Raw genomic sequence first — 18,281 nt, 5'->3', positions numbered from 1 at the left:
ACCCCTACCATTGGACAGTGTCACAGCTGATTTTAGGTGCCATGAAAGGGCTGTAAATACATTTATTTTTAATGTATTTTTACTCCTAGGGAAAAGCAGTTGTGGGATTTTCTATCTTGTGTGCCAAAGTACCTTGGCCTTAGGCAGCAAAATGTCTTGGTCCAGCTCTGCCAGCACTGTACTAACTTAGCTTATATCCTAGATAGCCTTGCTTAGCACTGAAAACCAATGATAATGGAGGCTAACATTTTTCTCGTTAATGCAGTTATTAATCCACTGCATCCCAATCTGCACCATACTTGCAATATATGCAAAACAAAACCCAGACACTATGTAAATAAGGATTCTGCCTATTTAGGGTATTATAGGTTGTCAAAATTGTATAGCGGTTTGGTGTAAATCATATATAATTTTAATTATTGACCCTCCAGAACCACACCTGCTGTGCCACTGCCTAAGTAACAGTTAAGTCTCTAGGGTAATTTCCTGGTGAGTGCTTTTAGAAAATGTAGCACACATAATTTGCTCTACTCTGTATGTTATCAGTATCTAATAGTATATGCCTTGGTTTCAGCTTTGTAGAAGACTAAATATAGGAAAATTACAATACTTTACCACCTCTAAGAATCAGTTTAAACCTGGTATTTTTAGAGTAGACATCTTGCCCTGATGTCAGTATGTGATGCCTGCAACAAGTTTCTCACCACTGCTGTAGAATTATAGCCATGATTTAAAACTACAACCTTAATAAAACATAGGAGTCCTTTCTATTTGTGCCCTCAGTCAAGAACCGGAATTAGCAGGCCAGACTTGGAACTTTGTCAGGATTTATGCCCATAGATTGTAACAGATGTAGTTATTATCTGTCTTGTTGGTTTGGAATAGTTTGCAATGCTCATAATTGTCTTAAGGCTGGGAATCCAATATAGCATCAGTTAAGTACTTTTATTTATACTAAGAGTAGTACTATTGGAAAATATAGTCTGTTCTTCTACCCACTCCCAAGGAGCTAGATTACCGTATTTTTCGTCCCATAGGACGCACCTAGGTTTTTGGGGGGGAAATAAAGGGGAAAAAATTCCCCTTTATTTCCCCCCCAAAACCAGGTTGGGGAACAGCGGTATGGCGGTGCTCCGCCTCCCCACTGTCCCCCGAGCTTGTGGGGCTGGCCGATGTCTGCCCAGTGCGAGGGGCGCTCTGCTTCAGGGCACCCCGCGCACCAGGCTGCTATCCACAGCGTGGGGAGCCCTGCGGGAGATCCTGCAGGCCTCCCCACACTGTAGATGTCTGCCCCGCGTGAGGAGCGCTCTGCTTCAGGGAACTCCCACGGGCTCCCCAAGCTTGCTGATAAGTTTCCTGAAGCCTGGAGAGCGAGAGGGGTCAGTGCGCACCGACCCCTCTCGCTCTCCAAGCTTCAGTGAAAGCCTGTATTCGCCCCATAGGACGCACACAGATTTCCCCTTCATTTTTGGAGGGGAAAAAGTGCATCCTATAGGGCGAAAAATACGGTACCTTTGTCCAGAAATGCACAACTGTGTAGGATACATTGCCTGTTCCATTAAAATCTTCCGTTCCATTAAAATCTGTTCCATTTTGAATACTTTCTGTATCAGGGATCATGTGCAAATTAACCATTGGGCTACCAGAGGGACACAAAAATCAGCCTCGTGCATAGCTGTCAACGTTTCCCTTATTCCGAATAGGATTCCTTGCAAGAAAAGGGAAAACTTAACAGTTATGGCCTTGTGGTTGTGGAGCCTAGTCCACCAGGCAAGTAGAAGAAACTTAAAAACAAATGCCAGAAAGGTTTCCCTTATTAGAGCTTGTTCACATAGACATGAGGTTTTAGAAGACACAAGGTACATTTATTATACAATTAACATAGATAATAAACATTTCACATGCATAACATAAGCTATTGGAGGTGATAAACATAAGGAATATGAATCCAGGTTCCATATACACTGGAGTAGCAGCTGGCCTGAAACAGAGGGCATGCATAGTAAGTAACCATCTTTGGGAAGCCAAAGATTTAGTTAGCTCAGGCCTCAACACATTAACATGAAGGAAAATATTAAAGTTATCAACTGGTTGCTTGTGCCCAGGTACACTACAACCCCCAAAAAGTCAGTGTTTTTTGCCAAAAGCCATGGATTTAGATGTTGGAGAGCCACGGGCACGTAGGATACTACTATAGGGGGTCTCTATTGCTACAGCAGGCATGGCTGTTGTGCAAGTCAGGAAATTGTGCAAGAAAGGCTTCTTGAAGGGAGGTTGACTTCTGGGCTGCACATTTTCATTGTTGGCACAAAACCGTTTTTTGCTGCAAGAGGTTGGTGCTGCTTGGAGCTTCTGCACAGTGTGAAATTGCTCTGCAATACAGGCTGCTTTCTTCCGCAAATCCATCTTCACCAGCATCATGTTGTTCTGCAGCTCAGCCAAAGTCTGGTCCTGGAAGAGCCAGCGGAGAAATTCAGTTTTATGAAGATGGAGCCTCCCCTCTTATCAGACAGGTGCCAATCATTTCAGCCAATTACGCTGAATGTGAAGATTTCTGAAAATGCTTATGGACTCAGAAACATTAGAGATGAAGATGACAGGTGCCTGGACCTTAACAAGGCCCCTCTGGGACTGCTTCACCCAGCCACCAAATCCTGTGGACTGGTCTATGACAACTGAGGGAGGAGGGGTTGATTCTATGGCTACTAGTGTTGTGTAATGCAGTGTGGTTGTGAGCACAAACAAACTACTCCAGAAAATGGTTTAATGTTTTTTAAAAACTGGCACAATGTTTTTATATGGGATTTCCCCCACCTCTCCCCAGCCAGTAGCATCTGTCTCCATGGACCAAAACATAAATATCAGATCTGGCACTTTCAAGCACAAATAAATAATAATAGTAGTAACAACAACAACAACAACAACAACAATGTATTTAATTTATACACCACACTCCATCCGAAGATCTCAGAGCAGTTTACAAGATAAAAATGGATCAAGGCACAGAACCTTAAGAACGCTAAGGATTTATCTATTTCATAGGATTTCCACCATTAAATCAAAGGTCACCTTGGATATACGTGTGTGTGTGTGTGTTGTGCTGCTGGATCTGAATTTTTTATGGTTCAGTCTATAGACACCAATGTAAACTGACTAAAATGGACAAAACCAATCTTGTGTAGCAGAGCATGCATGCCCCCTGTAAGCTGCTGAAATTTAGGAGACTCCTTCACCTACCTGCTTCGCCAGGATATTGTCACACTTAGAGAGAGCTTCACGCAGTTTCCCGGCTCCTGTGCTGTGGCAACATGCTCTTTCGGCTGACTGGAGGGACTCCCCAAGTTTCTGCAGTTCAGATCTCAGCATCCTTACATTCTGAGAGAGGGAAGGACCGTTAAGCACAAGGCAGCATCCAGCCCCTTAAGGAAGACTGGACTACATACAGTGGCAAGTTGTGGTTGGGGAGAAAAAGAAGTTAGGCACCCATTGGCAGCAGATGAAGGTTTCAGAGACAGTGCCATTCAAGCCCAGGGTAAAGGAAGGAGGTTGGCAGATGCCAGGAAAGGAAGGTCTGGCAGTTACCTTTTGGCCTTCTTCCAGCTTCCGGTCCACATTTGTTGTGATGGGCTTTGAGGAAAGTGGCGGCTCCAGCATCTTCTGGTGTTTACGCAACTCTAAGGACAAACCACAGATCACTGCAATTTAGCCCAACCGTTAAAATAATTTTTGCCAGTCCTCAATACAAGAGCTGAATTCTTAAATGTGCAATGCTGAATATACTCCCCAAGAACTGCCAGGCTACCCAGGTCTTTTTCCACACTCAGTTTAAGGAGCAATGTTTCAAGGCAGATTTGAACCCTGACAATGCTATTTTTAGAGAAGTTGTGCATTGCTTCAATCCCCTTCCTTCTGCTACAGAGCCATGTCCTATAGCAATAATGCAGTTTGGAAGTCTGACCAGGCCAGAGGAGAGCAAAATAGTTTACCCTACAATGGGAAACGCTGAAGATTTAGAAAATACACTGCTAGACTAGGGGCACTAAACATAGGAATGAACTACAGTGGTACCTCAGGTTAAGTATTTAATTCGTTCCGGAGGTCTGTACTTAACTTGAAACTGTTCTTAACCTGAAGAACCACTTTAGCTAATGGGGCCTCCTGCTGCCGCTGTGCCACCAGAGCACAATTTCTGTTCTCATCCTGAAGCAAAGTTCTTAACCTGAAGCACTATTTCTGGGTTAGCGGAGTCTGTAACCTGAAGCGTATGTAACCTGAGGTACTACTGTATATTTTCCAGGTTCGTCTCTGCATTATGTCTCTACACCTCATGTTTGTGGGGCAGGGGGAGCATTTGAAGGATGACGACTGGGTAGGATCCTAATAGTCAAAGGGACTTTATCCCCCTTCTTTGGCTTTCACCACCCCAGACCTTGCTATTTCAGGGCTACGAACTCAAGTATTTCAATTGTCTTGCAAAGAAACATGCTCAAAAAAAATTATAATTTGATCAAAGTGCATAATTTTGGTAGGGCATTTAAAATATTAAACAAAAATGGCCTTAAATCAATTATTTTGATTCTCCCCCCCCCCTCTAATTTTGGCCTCTGTCAGGTGGGAACCTGCCATATTAAAAAAGTACAGTGGTACCTCTGGTAACATACTTAATTCATTCCAGAGGTCCGTTCTTAACCTGAAACTGTTCTTAACCTGAAGCACCACTTTAGCTAATGGGGCCTCCCGCTGCCGCTGTGCCACCAGAGCACAATTTCTGTTCTCATCCTGAAGCAAAGTTCTTAACCTGAGGTACTATTTCTGGGTTAGCAGAGTCTGTAACCTGAAGCGTATGTAACCCGAGGTACCACTGTATTTAATATTAAGTCTCCATTCCTTGTACTTCTTGCAATGTGCAACCATTTTTCAGAGATAAAGATGGAGGAGCAGGGGTCCCAGACTAATAATAGGCAGATATCCTAGGTGTGCTTTAACACTTCATGGCCGCTCACTCACAGAAGCCAAGGTTCCCAAATGCTAGATCAGCTTGCAGTTCACTAGACTTATGCTTCTCAGTCTGATCTCTTGACAACCACCTGCTTGAAGCCCATGCAACTATAAGGAGGAGAACGCCTCACCTTCTGCAGTTCTTTGCAGCTCTGCTTGACACTGCTCTAACTTGGCTTTCGCCTGCAGCAATTCCTGATTCTGGGCAGGCGTTGCTGCTGCCAGTCGTTTGGATTTGCGAGGAGTCTGCTCCGGATCTGCCTCCTTTCTCTCTTGGAGCTGCTGTTGCCGTTTTGCTTCTTGCAAGGCATCCTGCAGCTCTTTTATCTTTTCATCCTGACTCTGAGGGAGGAAAACAAGACAAATTACAGGAAGGGCTCTGTTTGGGAAGGTGCAGTCTGCCAACTTGAGAAGAGAATGAACAGCAGCGGCAGAAGATAAGCTGATCAAACTTCCCCAGAATCTCCTGTAGTAGGAATGGGGAACCGGCAACTACTCTCCTGTTGTTACTGGACCACAGCTTCCATCACCCCTGGAGAATTGGAGCCCAACAACATCTGGAAGGGCCATGGGTTGCCATCCCTGTCCTGCAGGGTTGTGAGATTCTCATTTGGGCAGACTCTCATGCACCCAGAAATCCATGGCAGAGCCAAAAGTTTCAGTGCCAAGTGTGCAAAGGATTCCATGAATGCGCCTGCATACAGAACCTATCAAATCACATTTGTAGTTCACTCCTCCAAGGGTTTTAGGTGGCAACACACACAAACCTCTTGCATATTTATTTATAAGCCTTCAGTAGGCTGTTTGGGAGATAGCCTCTTCGCAGATCAGATCTGTTCCACGCACATATGGAAAGGCTTTTTTCTCTCCCCACACCCCCAGTATTCTCCAGTTATATGAAAATGTTCCTGAACTGTGCACAGGTCACTCCTGCTTGCCCAGAGACAGAGACATGGTTTCCGACCATGGAACCCTCAGACACCCTCACTGAGCCCCCCAAACACCCTTTGCTCTTTCTGAATTGCTTCAATTGTCTTTTTAAAGGGCTTTTGTGGGGGTTGCCTTATTTTGGGGTGTATGGCATGCTTTAGCTTGTCTTCAATTTGTTTTGGGGAGCATGGCGTAGGTGTTTTGGGGGTTCTGAGAACTGGCAGGTGTGTTTTTTTCTTTATGCAAAATGACTTTTGATTAGTGCCCATGACAGTTTCTGAGATTTTCAAATGTGCCCCGGTTCCAAAAACGTTGGGGTGTCCCTGGCATAAGCTTTCATGGACTTAAAGCGCATGTTTGATGACACGTATGCCATTATAAATTTGTTAAATCTTTTAAAAGATGTCATGAGGCCCTGCAGTTTTGCAGATGCCAATAAAACTGGGTGCCTTGCTTCAGGTCAGTGCTAAGGTTTGGAACTGCAGTGTCCTACCCTCAGGAAACCCTCCAGCACCTCCTTCCCACAGCTTTTTCACCCCACGCACCTCAATCTTCTCCTGATAATAGTCCGTAAGTGCCTCCTTCAGACTGTTCAGTTTCTCCTCATAAACGTCCTCCAGCATCTCCTTTTGGATGTCCACATGCTCACTGCAGAGAGGAAGGTGAAAGGAGGGGTGCAGAGAAAGAGTCATATCAAGAACAGACAAGATGTGGGATGGAATGCCAGGGCCCAATCCTGGAGAGGAGCAGACATGCCTCCACAGCCCTTTGCCACCAACAGTACCTGGTCCACTGTTCCTTCTTCTGTAGGAGATCCATCATCTCATTGCAGATCTCATCGCGGAGACGCATTTCCAGCTGAAACTTCTCCTGCCGCTCTTTCAGCAGAAGGTCTCGCACAGCTTCGACCACACGCAACAGGTCCTGAAGGAAGAGAGGAAAGGAACATGACAACTGGGGTGGATCTACACACAGGAATAAAACGCTGTAAGTCATAAATTCAACCATTCAACAAAATTTTTAAAAACCCTGTATGTAAAATCTCATAGAAAAGTTTTGTGCTCTCCAGTGCCATCTGGTGTTGCATGTTTATAACACATTTAAAACGCAGGTTTTTTACTAATGTAGCTGAGTCCCAGGTTTTCCAGAACAGCCAAGATGAGGAATTGCCCCAGAGATCCAAGCATTACCACAGCTACTCAATTTTTAATGGGCAAATAAGTATCCAAAGGAGGTTTGGGGGCCTAGCGGTAACTGGCTATCATTGCATCAGACAGCTTTTCATTCTTTCCTGCGTGAGGACACAGAATTTTTGAACCTCAGTTGACACTTCACGGTTTATAAGAGGTTATGGTTTTTATAAAAACCATAAGAGGTTTTCTAACTGCTCCAGTCTACCAAGGGACTCTGCCAATGGGAGACTTTCTCAGTGAGCGACAGACAAACGAGCACTTGCCTCTTTGTCATATGTGGTCACATCCATTTCATCCTCGCTCTCTTCGTCCGATTCAGCTTCTTGATACAGTACTTCTGCAGGGATCTTCTTCCCCCGGAGGCTGTGCTCCTTGATGAGAGACTGAATCGACAGGAGCTTTGTAGGAGCTTGTAGGATCTGGAAGGTATACAAAATGTTGCTGTTGACATATTCCAAAGAGCAATGGGCACATCCCAGCCAGGCAAATGCACCTGAGGATAGCACAGGGGGATGTGGCCTAGGGAGAATCCCAGGGCCAAGGCAAAGGCCTGCATCTGGCCCTTGCTTTCCCACCTATGCCCCACAGCCCTATGTTTAACCTAGGCAGTTTAACACATTGTTGGAAATTCTCCTGCCCCAGTTGACGTCCATGCCTGGAAGTTAATAAGCCACATCTAGCCCTCCCTAAAAGGACAACCAGCTATCTGTCCTTCCTCATACTGTAGAAAGTCTGTTTCTCCCCTGGCAAGGATTGAGATACACCATATTCCCCAATCTTGCCCATTTCTCCGCTCTCTTGCAGCCAACCAGCTGTGCTACATAGCACACCAGCACCCAAGGGTCCTTCAGAGAGGGAATTGCAGGTGCTGCTGAACTTAGCCAAAAGTTGCCAAGATAAGGTGTGGAGAGGATACTGGAGAAGAGAGGCTGGGGTCTGGGGGCTTATTAGTTTGTTTCCATTCTTGTTTTTATTATGCGTTTTGCGTTTTTATGTTGTGGACAGCCTTGAGATCTACAGGCGAAGGGCAGTAAACAAATTCAATAAATACAAATAAATAGGTACGTTTCTGAGCACAATTCTGAGTGCTGGTATTGACCTTTAAAGCCCTGAACGGCCTCGGCTCAGTATACCTGAAGGAGCATCTCCACCCCCATCGTTCAGCCTGGATACTGACGTCTAGCACTGAGGGCCTTCTAGCAGTTCCCTCCCTGCGAGAAGTGAGGTTACAGGGAACCAGGCAGAGGGCCTTCTTGGTAGTGGTGCCTGCCCTGTGGAATGCCCTCCCTTCAGATGTCAAGAAAATAAACAACAACTTTTAGAAGACATCTGAAGGCAGCACTGTTTTAGGGAAGCTTTTAATGTTTTATCATGTTTTTTATATTCTGTTGGGAGTTGGGGAAAACCCAGCCAGATGGGTGGGGTATAAATAATAATTATCATCATCATTAAAGGAAAGAAAATGGGGAAATACATAAGAGGTGTAGGAGAGAGAGTACAAGTGTAACAAGCACACTTTGGGGTGCACCATGAGGAGGGGAGAAGAGAGACAGTCAGTTCAGCCAACATTTATGGAACCTTGCAGGCACCTAGTTTCACTTTCAATAACTTTGTGTCTCACCTGACTAGCAATAGCTGAAAACTTAGCCACGTGAAGAGTCTCGTAGTACGATGAAGCACACGGGTTGATATTAACAATCATACAGGACTGCCCACGTCCTGTGAAGAAGCCTTGGAACACACGGGTGAGCTTGCTGTCCCGGAAGGGAACCACACTCTGCTTCAGCCTGTTAAGCATACAGGAAGAGAATTTAAGCTCCAGAAATGGAGCAGAAAAGCAGCAACCATAGCCGGCACCCCACCTGCTGGGAATCAAATTCGACAAACCCTACACACAACCAGCAACATCTCAAGTTGGAGCGGACATCCTACAGGAAGCGCTCCTTGCTGGGTTCAAGTCAGAGCTATGAGAAGCCGTTGGACTGAGAGCTAGGAAGAGCTTTACCTGGTCTGCTGGTTCTGGCGCAGCAAAGTGAGGCAACGCCCCAACGTGTGCAAGGAGGTGTTGATGTTATTTGCCTCTTTCAGGCGGTCCCCGACCCTCTGTTCTTTGCAGCGCTCTGAGCCGGCCAGGTCACAGAGGGACATCCTGGGGAGGAGGGAGGGTGGTGTCAGTATCGGGATACAGGAAGTCTAATCCTACTAGACCCAAGTGTTGCATTCTTCAGGTTAGAAATCCTGCACACCAGATATGTCAACCACTGCCAAATACACCCAACTAAAACCTGTTAATTCCACACTATGGAAGATTTAGGTTGCTCTGCTTCAGGTAAGCAAAACGGGGGACTAATTATAGGAGATTTTCATTCCAGGTCTGGCACATTGCAGGGATACTGGAAAAGCCCTTGAAAGCTTTACACTGACACATACAGTGGGCGTCTGTCTGAGAAGTGCCCATTGTGACTGGGGGGGGGGACTCTCTCCCACACACCCCATTTGCCCTTCTGAACTCCCCTACCCTTAAATGAGATTGCCGTTCAGCCAACTGAGAGGGAAACTCATAATTCTGCCCTTCACTGCATGCAAAAACTTTGACTTACTCGCTGATTTTTGGCTCCATCCCACTGCTGCTTTCCTGGAGGTGCAGAATGCGAATGGAGAAAATGCTGTGACTGCAAAGAGCAAAAAGTAATGAAAACCAGTAGCTTGTGCTCAGATTGTCACCCCCATTCCCCATCTCATAGACACACACTTGCCCTCCGGCCTCCATGGGTTTTGTTTTCTTGTGCAAAAGACATGTTTTGCCATTTTTGAGACATGCACTTTCACCCCACCCCTCCGCTAATAAATAAAATTATGGCGCTGTTACAGACCTGCGGCTAGAATGCTGGTTCATGTGGGTGCTGGCAACGCTCTGATTTCTCCTGCCCAGTTTCAGCAGTTTCCAGGCCTCAGCAGCATCTTGAACATTGATCCAGTTCAGATCTGGGAACAGGAATATGTGGCTTCAGGCTTCACATCTCTACGAGGGATCACCCTCAGCAAGCAGACAAGACCCTATTCCTTTACACAGCCCACGTTACCAATGCTGCCACCCACAGACTCCAGGGAAAACAGCTGGCTGACCCACGGCTACATCCTGGGTAAGCTGGCCAGTCTCTACCTTTGACGTAGGGGTTGCCGGTCTGATCTTCGCACAGCCGCAAGGTGGGCCTCTTGCAGTTTGGGCCAAGTGTGGTCGTCTCCAGCAAGTCATAAATCTGTTCATTGTAGATCTCAAAGAAGGAGACCCAGATGGAAAACTGCACATCGTCTTGTGCCAGCACTGAGACATTATCTGGGTCAGCCCAGCGAGGCCCCGTCTCTGTCAATGAAAGCCAAACATGCATTTTGCCAGTGACCGCCACAGCTTGCCTCAGCTGAAATCCAAAAGACACGGTGTCCCTTCCCAATGCCCTCGCCTGGCTCCCCCATTAACTTTAATTTTTTCTTCCCGTTTTAACAGACAGCAGTTGCCCTGCTAAAGAAGGCCATAGGCAAAATTTCTCACATGCCTCTGAATCTGCCTTGATTTTAAGTCTCCTGTAAGTCCCTTCATTGCTAGCCCACTCACTCTTCTGGAGGCCTTTCCATGCCATCAATGGTGTGAAATTCAGAGAGTGGTAAATACAAATCTTCTACTGAATGGTAAGTAAGATTTTAGCAACAGTCCAGCTTTCTGCTTTGTAGTTAGTGACAGAAGACTGGCTTTGGCCATCAAGCAATTTTATAAGCCCCTCCAGAGGAAGCCCAAAGGCCCACACCTGTAAAGCCCATCAATGAGTCCCCATAAACCACCTCAACATTGTTATAAAATTGATGTGTGGATGCTGTCACTAGATATCCCCCCCCCCTTTCTCTCTTGTGGGTTGGGTGGGCCTATCTATTTTGAGATTCCACACCTCTTGAGGTACTTCTCAGCTTTGATCATGACAATTAGGAAACCTCCTGTCCCCAAACCTCCTGCTCAGGGCAGTAGATACCTTCTAGCTGGCTGGTGCTTGTCAGGTGGGCAGACTGGCAGCTATAAGAGAGGCCACCTAAGCCACTGTCAATGCTTCCACTTGTGCCTGCTTGCAGCTGGGATGCTGTGCTGTGACTTTTATTCAGAGAAGTATACAGCTCCTCCTGTAATTCCAAAGGAAGGAAGGAAGACCACTGAGTTGCTGATCAGGGCATTTTTCTTCTTATAACAAGAGACTCGACGAGCGGGAAGAACACTCACCTCCTTCATCTTGCTGCAAAGCAGGGCCTGCTTTTTCATTTCCTCCTGTCGAACCTGCTTGCTGTCCAGCCAGGTCACCTCACTCGAGAGGAAGGGCTTCAGATCCATGGCCCGGTACAACCGCGTCCCAATACTATTGAAAATGATGGCCAGGGAGCGAGGCAGGATCCCCGCATCAGCACCACTACCTGCAAGTCAAAGAAGAAGTGAGCAGACAAGTGCCCCCCGCCACTAGGCAAAGGTGTTTGCCTGAGCCAGCACAGACTGAGTGCTTCTTACCCTGGATGGTGTAAGTCTTCCCTGAATTAGTGACGCCATAGGTGTAAACAAGCCAGTTCTGCCCATGGAGCACACCCTTCACCACATCCTTCATCGTTGCATCAAAGAAAGCCGCCTGACCCACCTCTGGCCCAAAGATCTGCAACCGCAAATGTTACAGGTTAGTTCCTTTAGAGAGCAGAGAAAGGGAACCTGGGGCCTTCCAGACATTGTTGAACTACAACTTCCATTAACCCTGACCATTGGCAGTGCTGGCTAGGGCTGATGGGAGTTGCAGGTCAGAATAGGAAGCAGGCCACACATTCCCCCTCAGGGGGTTAGAGTTAGGCAGTAAAACGAAGAGGGGAAGGGTTGCCCCTGCTTCTCCACTTTTTCCTCAGTGGAGCCCTGCAAAATCCTTAAAAAAAAAACTGGTGTCCATGTTGAATCCTACATAAACCCAAGATCCAAGTACGTACCTGAGTGAAGGTGAATTTGTGCACCGCCGGACCAAGCCCCCGTTCAGTGTTTCTCATGGTGAAGGAATCCTTTGGTGCTTTGAGAAGAAGGGTCTCGGAATCGTCAATACAGGCGCAGCCCTAGAGAGGACAGTTAACATTCTGCCTTCAACATTATTTGCCACAGCAGGAGCACTCCCTGATACTAGTTTAAACATTTGTGGCTTCCCCCAAAGAATTATGGGAGCTGTGTTGTTGTTTTTTTAAAAGGTGCTGAGAGTCGTTAAGAGCTCCTATTCCCTTCACAGAGCTACAATTACCAGGATGGCTTAACAAGCAATCCTTCTTTATAAGGAACTGGGGGAATTGTAGCTTGGTGAGGGGGATAGGCTGGGGCCAGGCTACTCTTCCCCTTGCCAGACAGGGAAAGGGGGCAACCTCCTAGTGTGATTATACCTCTGGATAAGGGCAGAGACCAGTGTCTATCCCCTCCCAGGAGATTGGCAAAAGCACCCCCCCACACACACACACCGTAGATGCTGGCCCATGCATTGCCTATAAACTCACTTTATCTTCCTGTTTCTCCATCTCGGCTGGTGTCAGGGGTCGCACTCTTGCATATACCTTCACTTTTCCATTGTCATCAGAAGCGGCCTGCAGAGAAGTCACATATGACTTTTAGGTTCATACCTAGGAGAGGTAGGCAATACTAGCCCATTCATTTTGCTGTTTTTTAATTGTTTTGAAACCAGACCAGAGGTAGCCAATCAGGTGCTTTTCAGACGCTGTTGGTCTACAGCTCCATCTTTCCCAACCATGGGTCCTGCTGGACAGGGCTGATGGACAGCTGCAGTCCAACCATATTAAAGAGCGTCACATTAGCTACCCCCAAGGGAGCACAAACAAGGGTTTTAGTTCTTCACCTCACTGCTCTTACCTGCTCACTGCTTGAAGAGATGGCAGAGAACTCTGGCAAGAGGTCTCGGCACAAGCCAGCCCCACATTCTGCCACAGTGGACTCCAGCACAGGAGAAGTGACAGCTTCTTCATCAGATAACAGCCCTACTGGGGAGGCCATAGCGGCTACACACTGATGCTGCAAGAGAAGCCCATCACAGGATGAGGAATAGAAAAAGAAGCATAAGTTCCACTGCCAGACTTTGCCACTGGTTTCCAGGTTCCTTGCCACTTCTAAATAAATTATAACAACACTTCCTATAACTGCAAAATGTGTGATGCCTATGATAAGGATAAAATCTTGGGGTACAATACTGAAACCGTTTCCTAGCTTTGCTAGGGCCTAGCCCTGCAGGTTCTGAATCGTTCAGGTTCAAGCAAGAAACCACAGCCAGGCAAATTGAAGCAAAACAGCGGCTAGGAAGCCTTGATCACTTTATTGTTGCAGTAAGGTTTCAATTCCCAAACTAAAACAAGGAAGAAGCCCAGAACAAAGGGTACATGGCTTCTTAAGAGTTCCCAAAATTTCCCATAATACATTTCACAAAGCAGCATCAAAACATAGGTATGTCCCAGACAAAAACCTGAGATCCAGACATGCCCCTGTCAATTACACATGGTTCAAGTACCCACTTCACACAATGAGATTATTTACCCTTACGTATCCCCTTGTCAGGAAAACATCCCTCTGCACCTTTATTTGTTCTTCCTGGGTCTCATTTCCCTCTGATAACACCTAGTCTGGCCCCTTTGTCAGGGCTGTTAACTGTGTGATGATACATGATGATACATCTTGAGAATTATGGAGTCCCTATCCCATTCATGCCATGAGTCAGGTCCCTTCCCCTCCATCCTTGGTACACAATTTTATTACCTTTTGGAACTGAATAAAACCATCTACTTGACTATTTCTGGTCAATTTCTATGTTTCAGAAATTGGGGTTTCCTTGCCTTCTTGTGGCGCTGGGAGCCCAGTAGCATGCAAGCTCAGGAGGCCAATGCTCCTGATGAGTTGGTTGGGTATCCCTCTTTGTAACACCTGTAACACCTGCATACTACCAGAGGGTAGCATGCAACTTGTATGAAGGAAAGTATTCACCTTTTTGTAGAAAAGTTAATTCCCCCCCCCTTTATTGGTTTCAGGGGGGAAAAGTGACTTTGTGGGATAAGGAAAATAAAAAAGTTGCAGTTAGAAGATTGTTAAACTGCCACATAACTAAGTTTCAGTCATTTTTCAAAGCTATAATAAAAAATGATCTGAAATAGTTGATGCAATAAAAGTAATCTGAAATAACTTTTGCAACGTTCTCTGATGGTTCACTTTGATTTTTTAAAAAAATAAAAGCAAGTTTATCCATGTCAGCTATACAGATTAACTACTGACCTAACCAATCAAAGGGGAGGACTAGCAAAAAGGTACTTCAGATCAGGAGTGGACAGTTTTGAGCAGCTGTTGTTTTTTCCTGTTCTTACCAGAGCCCTGAAATCTAACAACTGAAGCCAAGTGCAAAGGGCAAACCATTAGAATAAAATAATTCAGAGCCAAAGATTAGTACGAGTTCTGATCTGAGCTCCCAATCCTTCCATACACAAAAACCGACTCCAGTTTACTTCTCATTTCAACAGTACTGTACAGTATTTTTAATTTTGTGGAGGTGTGGGGGGCAGGGCAGGAGAAACATTTTGTCATTGCCATTGTTAAACAACTGAGGGGTGGGGTGGTCAGAAATCTACAGTAGCTCATCCAAAGGCCTAGCAGCAAATGCCAATCTAATATTATGATGGTGTGGTTTTTTCCAGGGGCGGGGAGGGAGTTGAATGAATGCCTGGTCCCCCTTCTAAGTCTTTTAAGGAAATGTGGACCCCTGGAATCTCACACCTCTTGGAGATTGGGATGGCACGCAACACTACCTTCTGCACAGCCCAGCATTAGATCACCATCTGCAAGTCAACACTCAACAATTTTTTGTTTCATGTTGCTTTTGTTTTGGCTTATAGGCTTCTGCCAATTAAACCTCAACAGAAGCGAATTAAATTAGAGGATAATTACCATTAGCACAAACAACCCTCACAACCTCCACTAGCCAAACAGTAGATAGGATACCAGCAACATACCTCGGCTAGAGATGCATTGCATTCTAGGAAAAACTAACTAGATAAAAATCTGGAGGTACCTTACCTGACCGCTGCTCCATCTGGGCCCAGTATTGTCTGTTCTACCTGCTGAGAGCAGCTCTCGAGGTTTCAGAGAGCATCTTTCCCAGTCTGCGCACGACCTGAGGATGTCAGGGACTGAACCTGGGACCTTCTGTATTCAACACACGTGGTCTCTACCAACCAAGGGACAGCCCTTAAGTACACTCCCAACCACATATCCTCAGAAATAAATCCACTGGGACTTAGTTCCAAGGAAGTGGGGTTAGGACTGCAGCGAAAACACTGTCATGTGGGCACGTTGTTTCATTATGGAAGTGCTAGCAAGTGCATTGTTTGGCTCAGACACTATTATAGCAGCAAGGAATGTGACCCTCGTGCAAGCGTAGCTTCTTGAACCAGCTTCTGCAAAGGATTATGTAAAAAGAACATGCCACTCTACCTAATTTGCCTTTGGGATCCACCTCTTCCTTTCCTTTCCTAATTCAGGGAGAATTCAGGAGACCCGCCTCAAGCCTAGCGTCTGTAACGTATCTTCCAGGTCCCATAAGGTAAAGAGGAATTGGAATAAGGTGGGTAAATAAATGCCTAGAATTAAATGCCTAGTGAAAGGGGGAGGTTTTCACGAGTAGCCAAAATGAGACATGCTCAGCGCTCACCTTAGGAGGGGCAGCGGGAGACTTAAATCACCCGCCGCGGCCGTTGCAGAAGTAAAGGAGCAACTCACGCCCGAGCCTCGTTCTTCTCCCCGACACCAGTAGCAAGGATCGAGTCCAAAGCAATTCTTCCCCCTCTCACCAGGCTTTCCCCCGCTCCGTGCTCTCCTCTGCCCGGCCCGCCAAGCTTTGCCCGCTCGATCGCCGGTGTCCGTACGAGCCACAATGGAGCCCTCGAAATCCTCTTCTGCTTCTCCTGCTCTTTCAAACCTCGCGGTCGGCCCGCTCAGCCAATCAGGACGCGCAAAACTCAGCGGCTAATCACCTACCCGGGGCGTGGCCAGCGCGGAGCTTAACGCGAGGCTGTTTCTAATTCCGGCTCTTGTCGCATGTAGTCCAGCCTCAGTCTGAGAGGAATGGAAGAAGCAGCGGGCGGTTTACTTCGGTCTGCTTCTTCTCCCTCTATTAAAACCCTCTGGGCCACAAAATATGCCCCCTGCCACCATTCCAGTGCCAATTTTTGCCCCCACCCACCTCCAAATATCTCACAAAAAGTAGGAGGGGGGCTACCTTTGGCTGCAACCCCCTTGCAACACAAACTCCAAGGAAAAGGAGAGGATTACTTCACAGCCAATCACAGTGGAAGGTGAAGGAACCCTTCAGACATCGTGAATTGCTCGGGCGAGCTATGTGAAACCTGCACCCCGACTTCAAGTAAAAAAAGGGTCCTGTCCAGTCACATTTTGATTCCTAACTCAGCTTCCAAAAGACTTGCTTTTTTCTTGCGGGGGGGGGGGGGGGAAGGAAGCTCAGAATCTGCAGACATGGGCCCTGGTGCAATTGCTCCAACTGCAACATGGATAGCCTTGCCCAGATCCCTTACACCAGGAATGGGGAACATTCTTTTAGTTAAAAAAACCCCCACACATTACATCAAGGGAAAACTTCCAGGAGCCATTTGCCAGTGGTGGATGGGGCTAGAGATGACGGTGGGCAAAAGGTGCTACTCTTACCTTTATATGATAGGCTGCATTCCAGCCACACAAAAGACAGACATTTCTACACTCATAGGATGCCATCCTGGCAAGCTAGCTTAAGGACATACCAAAGCACTTGGGGAGGGACGTGGCAGCTAAAAAAGCCAATGCAATTCTGGGCTGCATCAATAGGAGTATTGCATCTAGATCAAGGGAAGTAATAGTGCCACTGTATTCTGCTCTGGTCAGACCTCACCTAGAGTACTGTGTCCAGTTCTGGGCACCACAGTTCAAGAAGGACACTGACAAACTGGAACGGGTCCAGAGGAGGGCAACCAAAATGGTCAAAGGCCTGGAAACGATGCCTTATGAGGAACGGCTAAGGGAGCTGGGCATGTTTAGCCTGGAGAAGAGGAGGTTAAGGGGTGATATGATAGCCATGTTCAAATATATAAAAGGATGTCACATAGAGGAGGGAGAAAGGTTGTTTTCTGCTGCTCCAGAGAAGCGGACACGGAGCAATGGTTCCAAACTACAAGAAAAAAGATTCCACCTAAACATTAGGAAGAACTTCCTGACAGTAAGAGCTGTTCGACAGTGGAATTTGCTGCCAAGGAGTGTGGTGGAGTCTCCTTCTTTGGAGGTCTTTAAGCAGAGGCTTGACAACCATATGTCAGGAGTGCTCTGATGGTGTTTCCTGCTTGGCAGGGGGTTGGACTCGATGGCCCTTGTCGTCTCTTCCAACTCTATGATTCTAAGTGTGGATTAGGAGGGGATGTGGCATCTGAAGTATCCTTAGGGCCACAGATATGCTTGGAAGGCCACATCTGGCCCTGGGTCTCAGGTTCCCACCCCTGCCATACATGGATTTTACCTAGTAGCAGCCCACCAGGTGCTGGGGCTCTGCAAAATAGTGTATACACCAAGCATTGCACACCCCACCTGCTGCTGGGGATGTTTCCTCTTAACCATATTCACCGTCAGTCACACACACACAGTTTCTCACCAGTCCAACTTTAGCTTCTGCCGCATTATGCTCAAACTCTGTGGGACAGAGAAGAGGCAGAGTCTAGCAGTTTCCTGGCACTTTGCAAAGCTGCTGTCATTATACCTGGTCTTGTCATAAAGGTGATCCTGTTTTCACAGGTAGAAGTGAAGTGAAGCGTGCTATGGTATTTGTTTTCCCCTTTTCTTTCCTCGTGGTCATTATCTGCTCCTCTCCTTTTATATCAGGCATTCACAAATAATTTATCATTATTGGTGGAGAACTCCCAATATCTCTTACGCCCTTCCCAAATTAGGCCACGCCTAGTGATAACTACTTGGTAACTGGTAAAGGTGAGTACAATGGATGCGACTTCAGAGAGTAGTGTTCTGCTAGGGAGGCATGAATAGAGTTAATTTGTGCCAGTGTTGAAACCAACAAAGCTACCTTG

General features: G+C 46.6%; 1 protein-coding gene across 2 annotated transcripts; it reads right to left on the bottom strand.

Moving 5' to 3' along the window:
• Positions 1-1,843: 1,843 nt before the first annotated feature.
• Positions 1,844-16,511, bottom strand: KIF20A (kinesin family member 20A). Of its 2 annotated transcripts, none has more exons than XM_081851647.1 (19): positions 16,011-16,511; positions 13,039-13,197; positions 12,669-12,755; positions 12,123-12,242; positions 11,665-11,803; positions 11,386-11,573; positions 11,144-11,288; positions 10,285-10,485; positions 9,995-10,106; positions 9,722-9,793; positions 9,127-9,270; positions 8,743-8,908; positions 7,385-7,540; positions 6,713-6,852; positions 6,474-6,576; positions 5,130-5,340; positions 3,583-3,674; positions 3,238-3,375; positions 1,844-2,451 (listed from the first exon to the last, which is right to left on the bottom strand). In XM_081851647.1, exons 2-19 carry the CDS (start codon positions 13,177-13,179, stop codon positions 2,128-2,130), a joined length of 2,679 nt encoding a protein of 892 aa, XP_081707773.1. In that variant the 5' UTR covers positions 13,180-13,197; positions 16,011-16,511; the 3' UTR covers positions 1,844-2,127. The 2 variants fall into 2 exon arrangements, with proteins under 2 accessions (XP_081707773.1, XP_081707774.1); XM_081851648.1 differs by lacking the exon at positions 16,011-16,511 and adding an exon at positions 15,940-15,958.
• Positions 16,512-18,281: the final 1,770 nt, after the last annotated feature.

Source organism: Podarcis erhardii (assembly GCF_964252035.2).
Source record: "Podarcis erhardii genome assembly, chromosome: 2".
NCBI classification, from domain to species: Eukaryota; Metazoa; Chordata; class Lepidosauria; order Squamata; family Lacertidae; genus Podarcis; species Podarcis erhardii.
The sequence above is the reverse complement of the archived record's forward strand: the minus strand, read 5'-3'. Positions and strand labels throughout refer to the sequence as shown.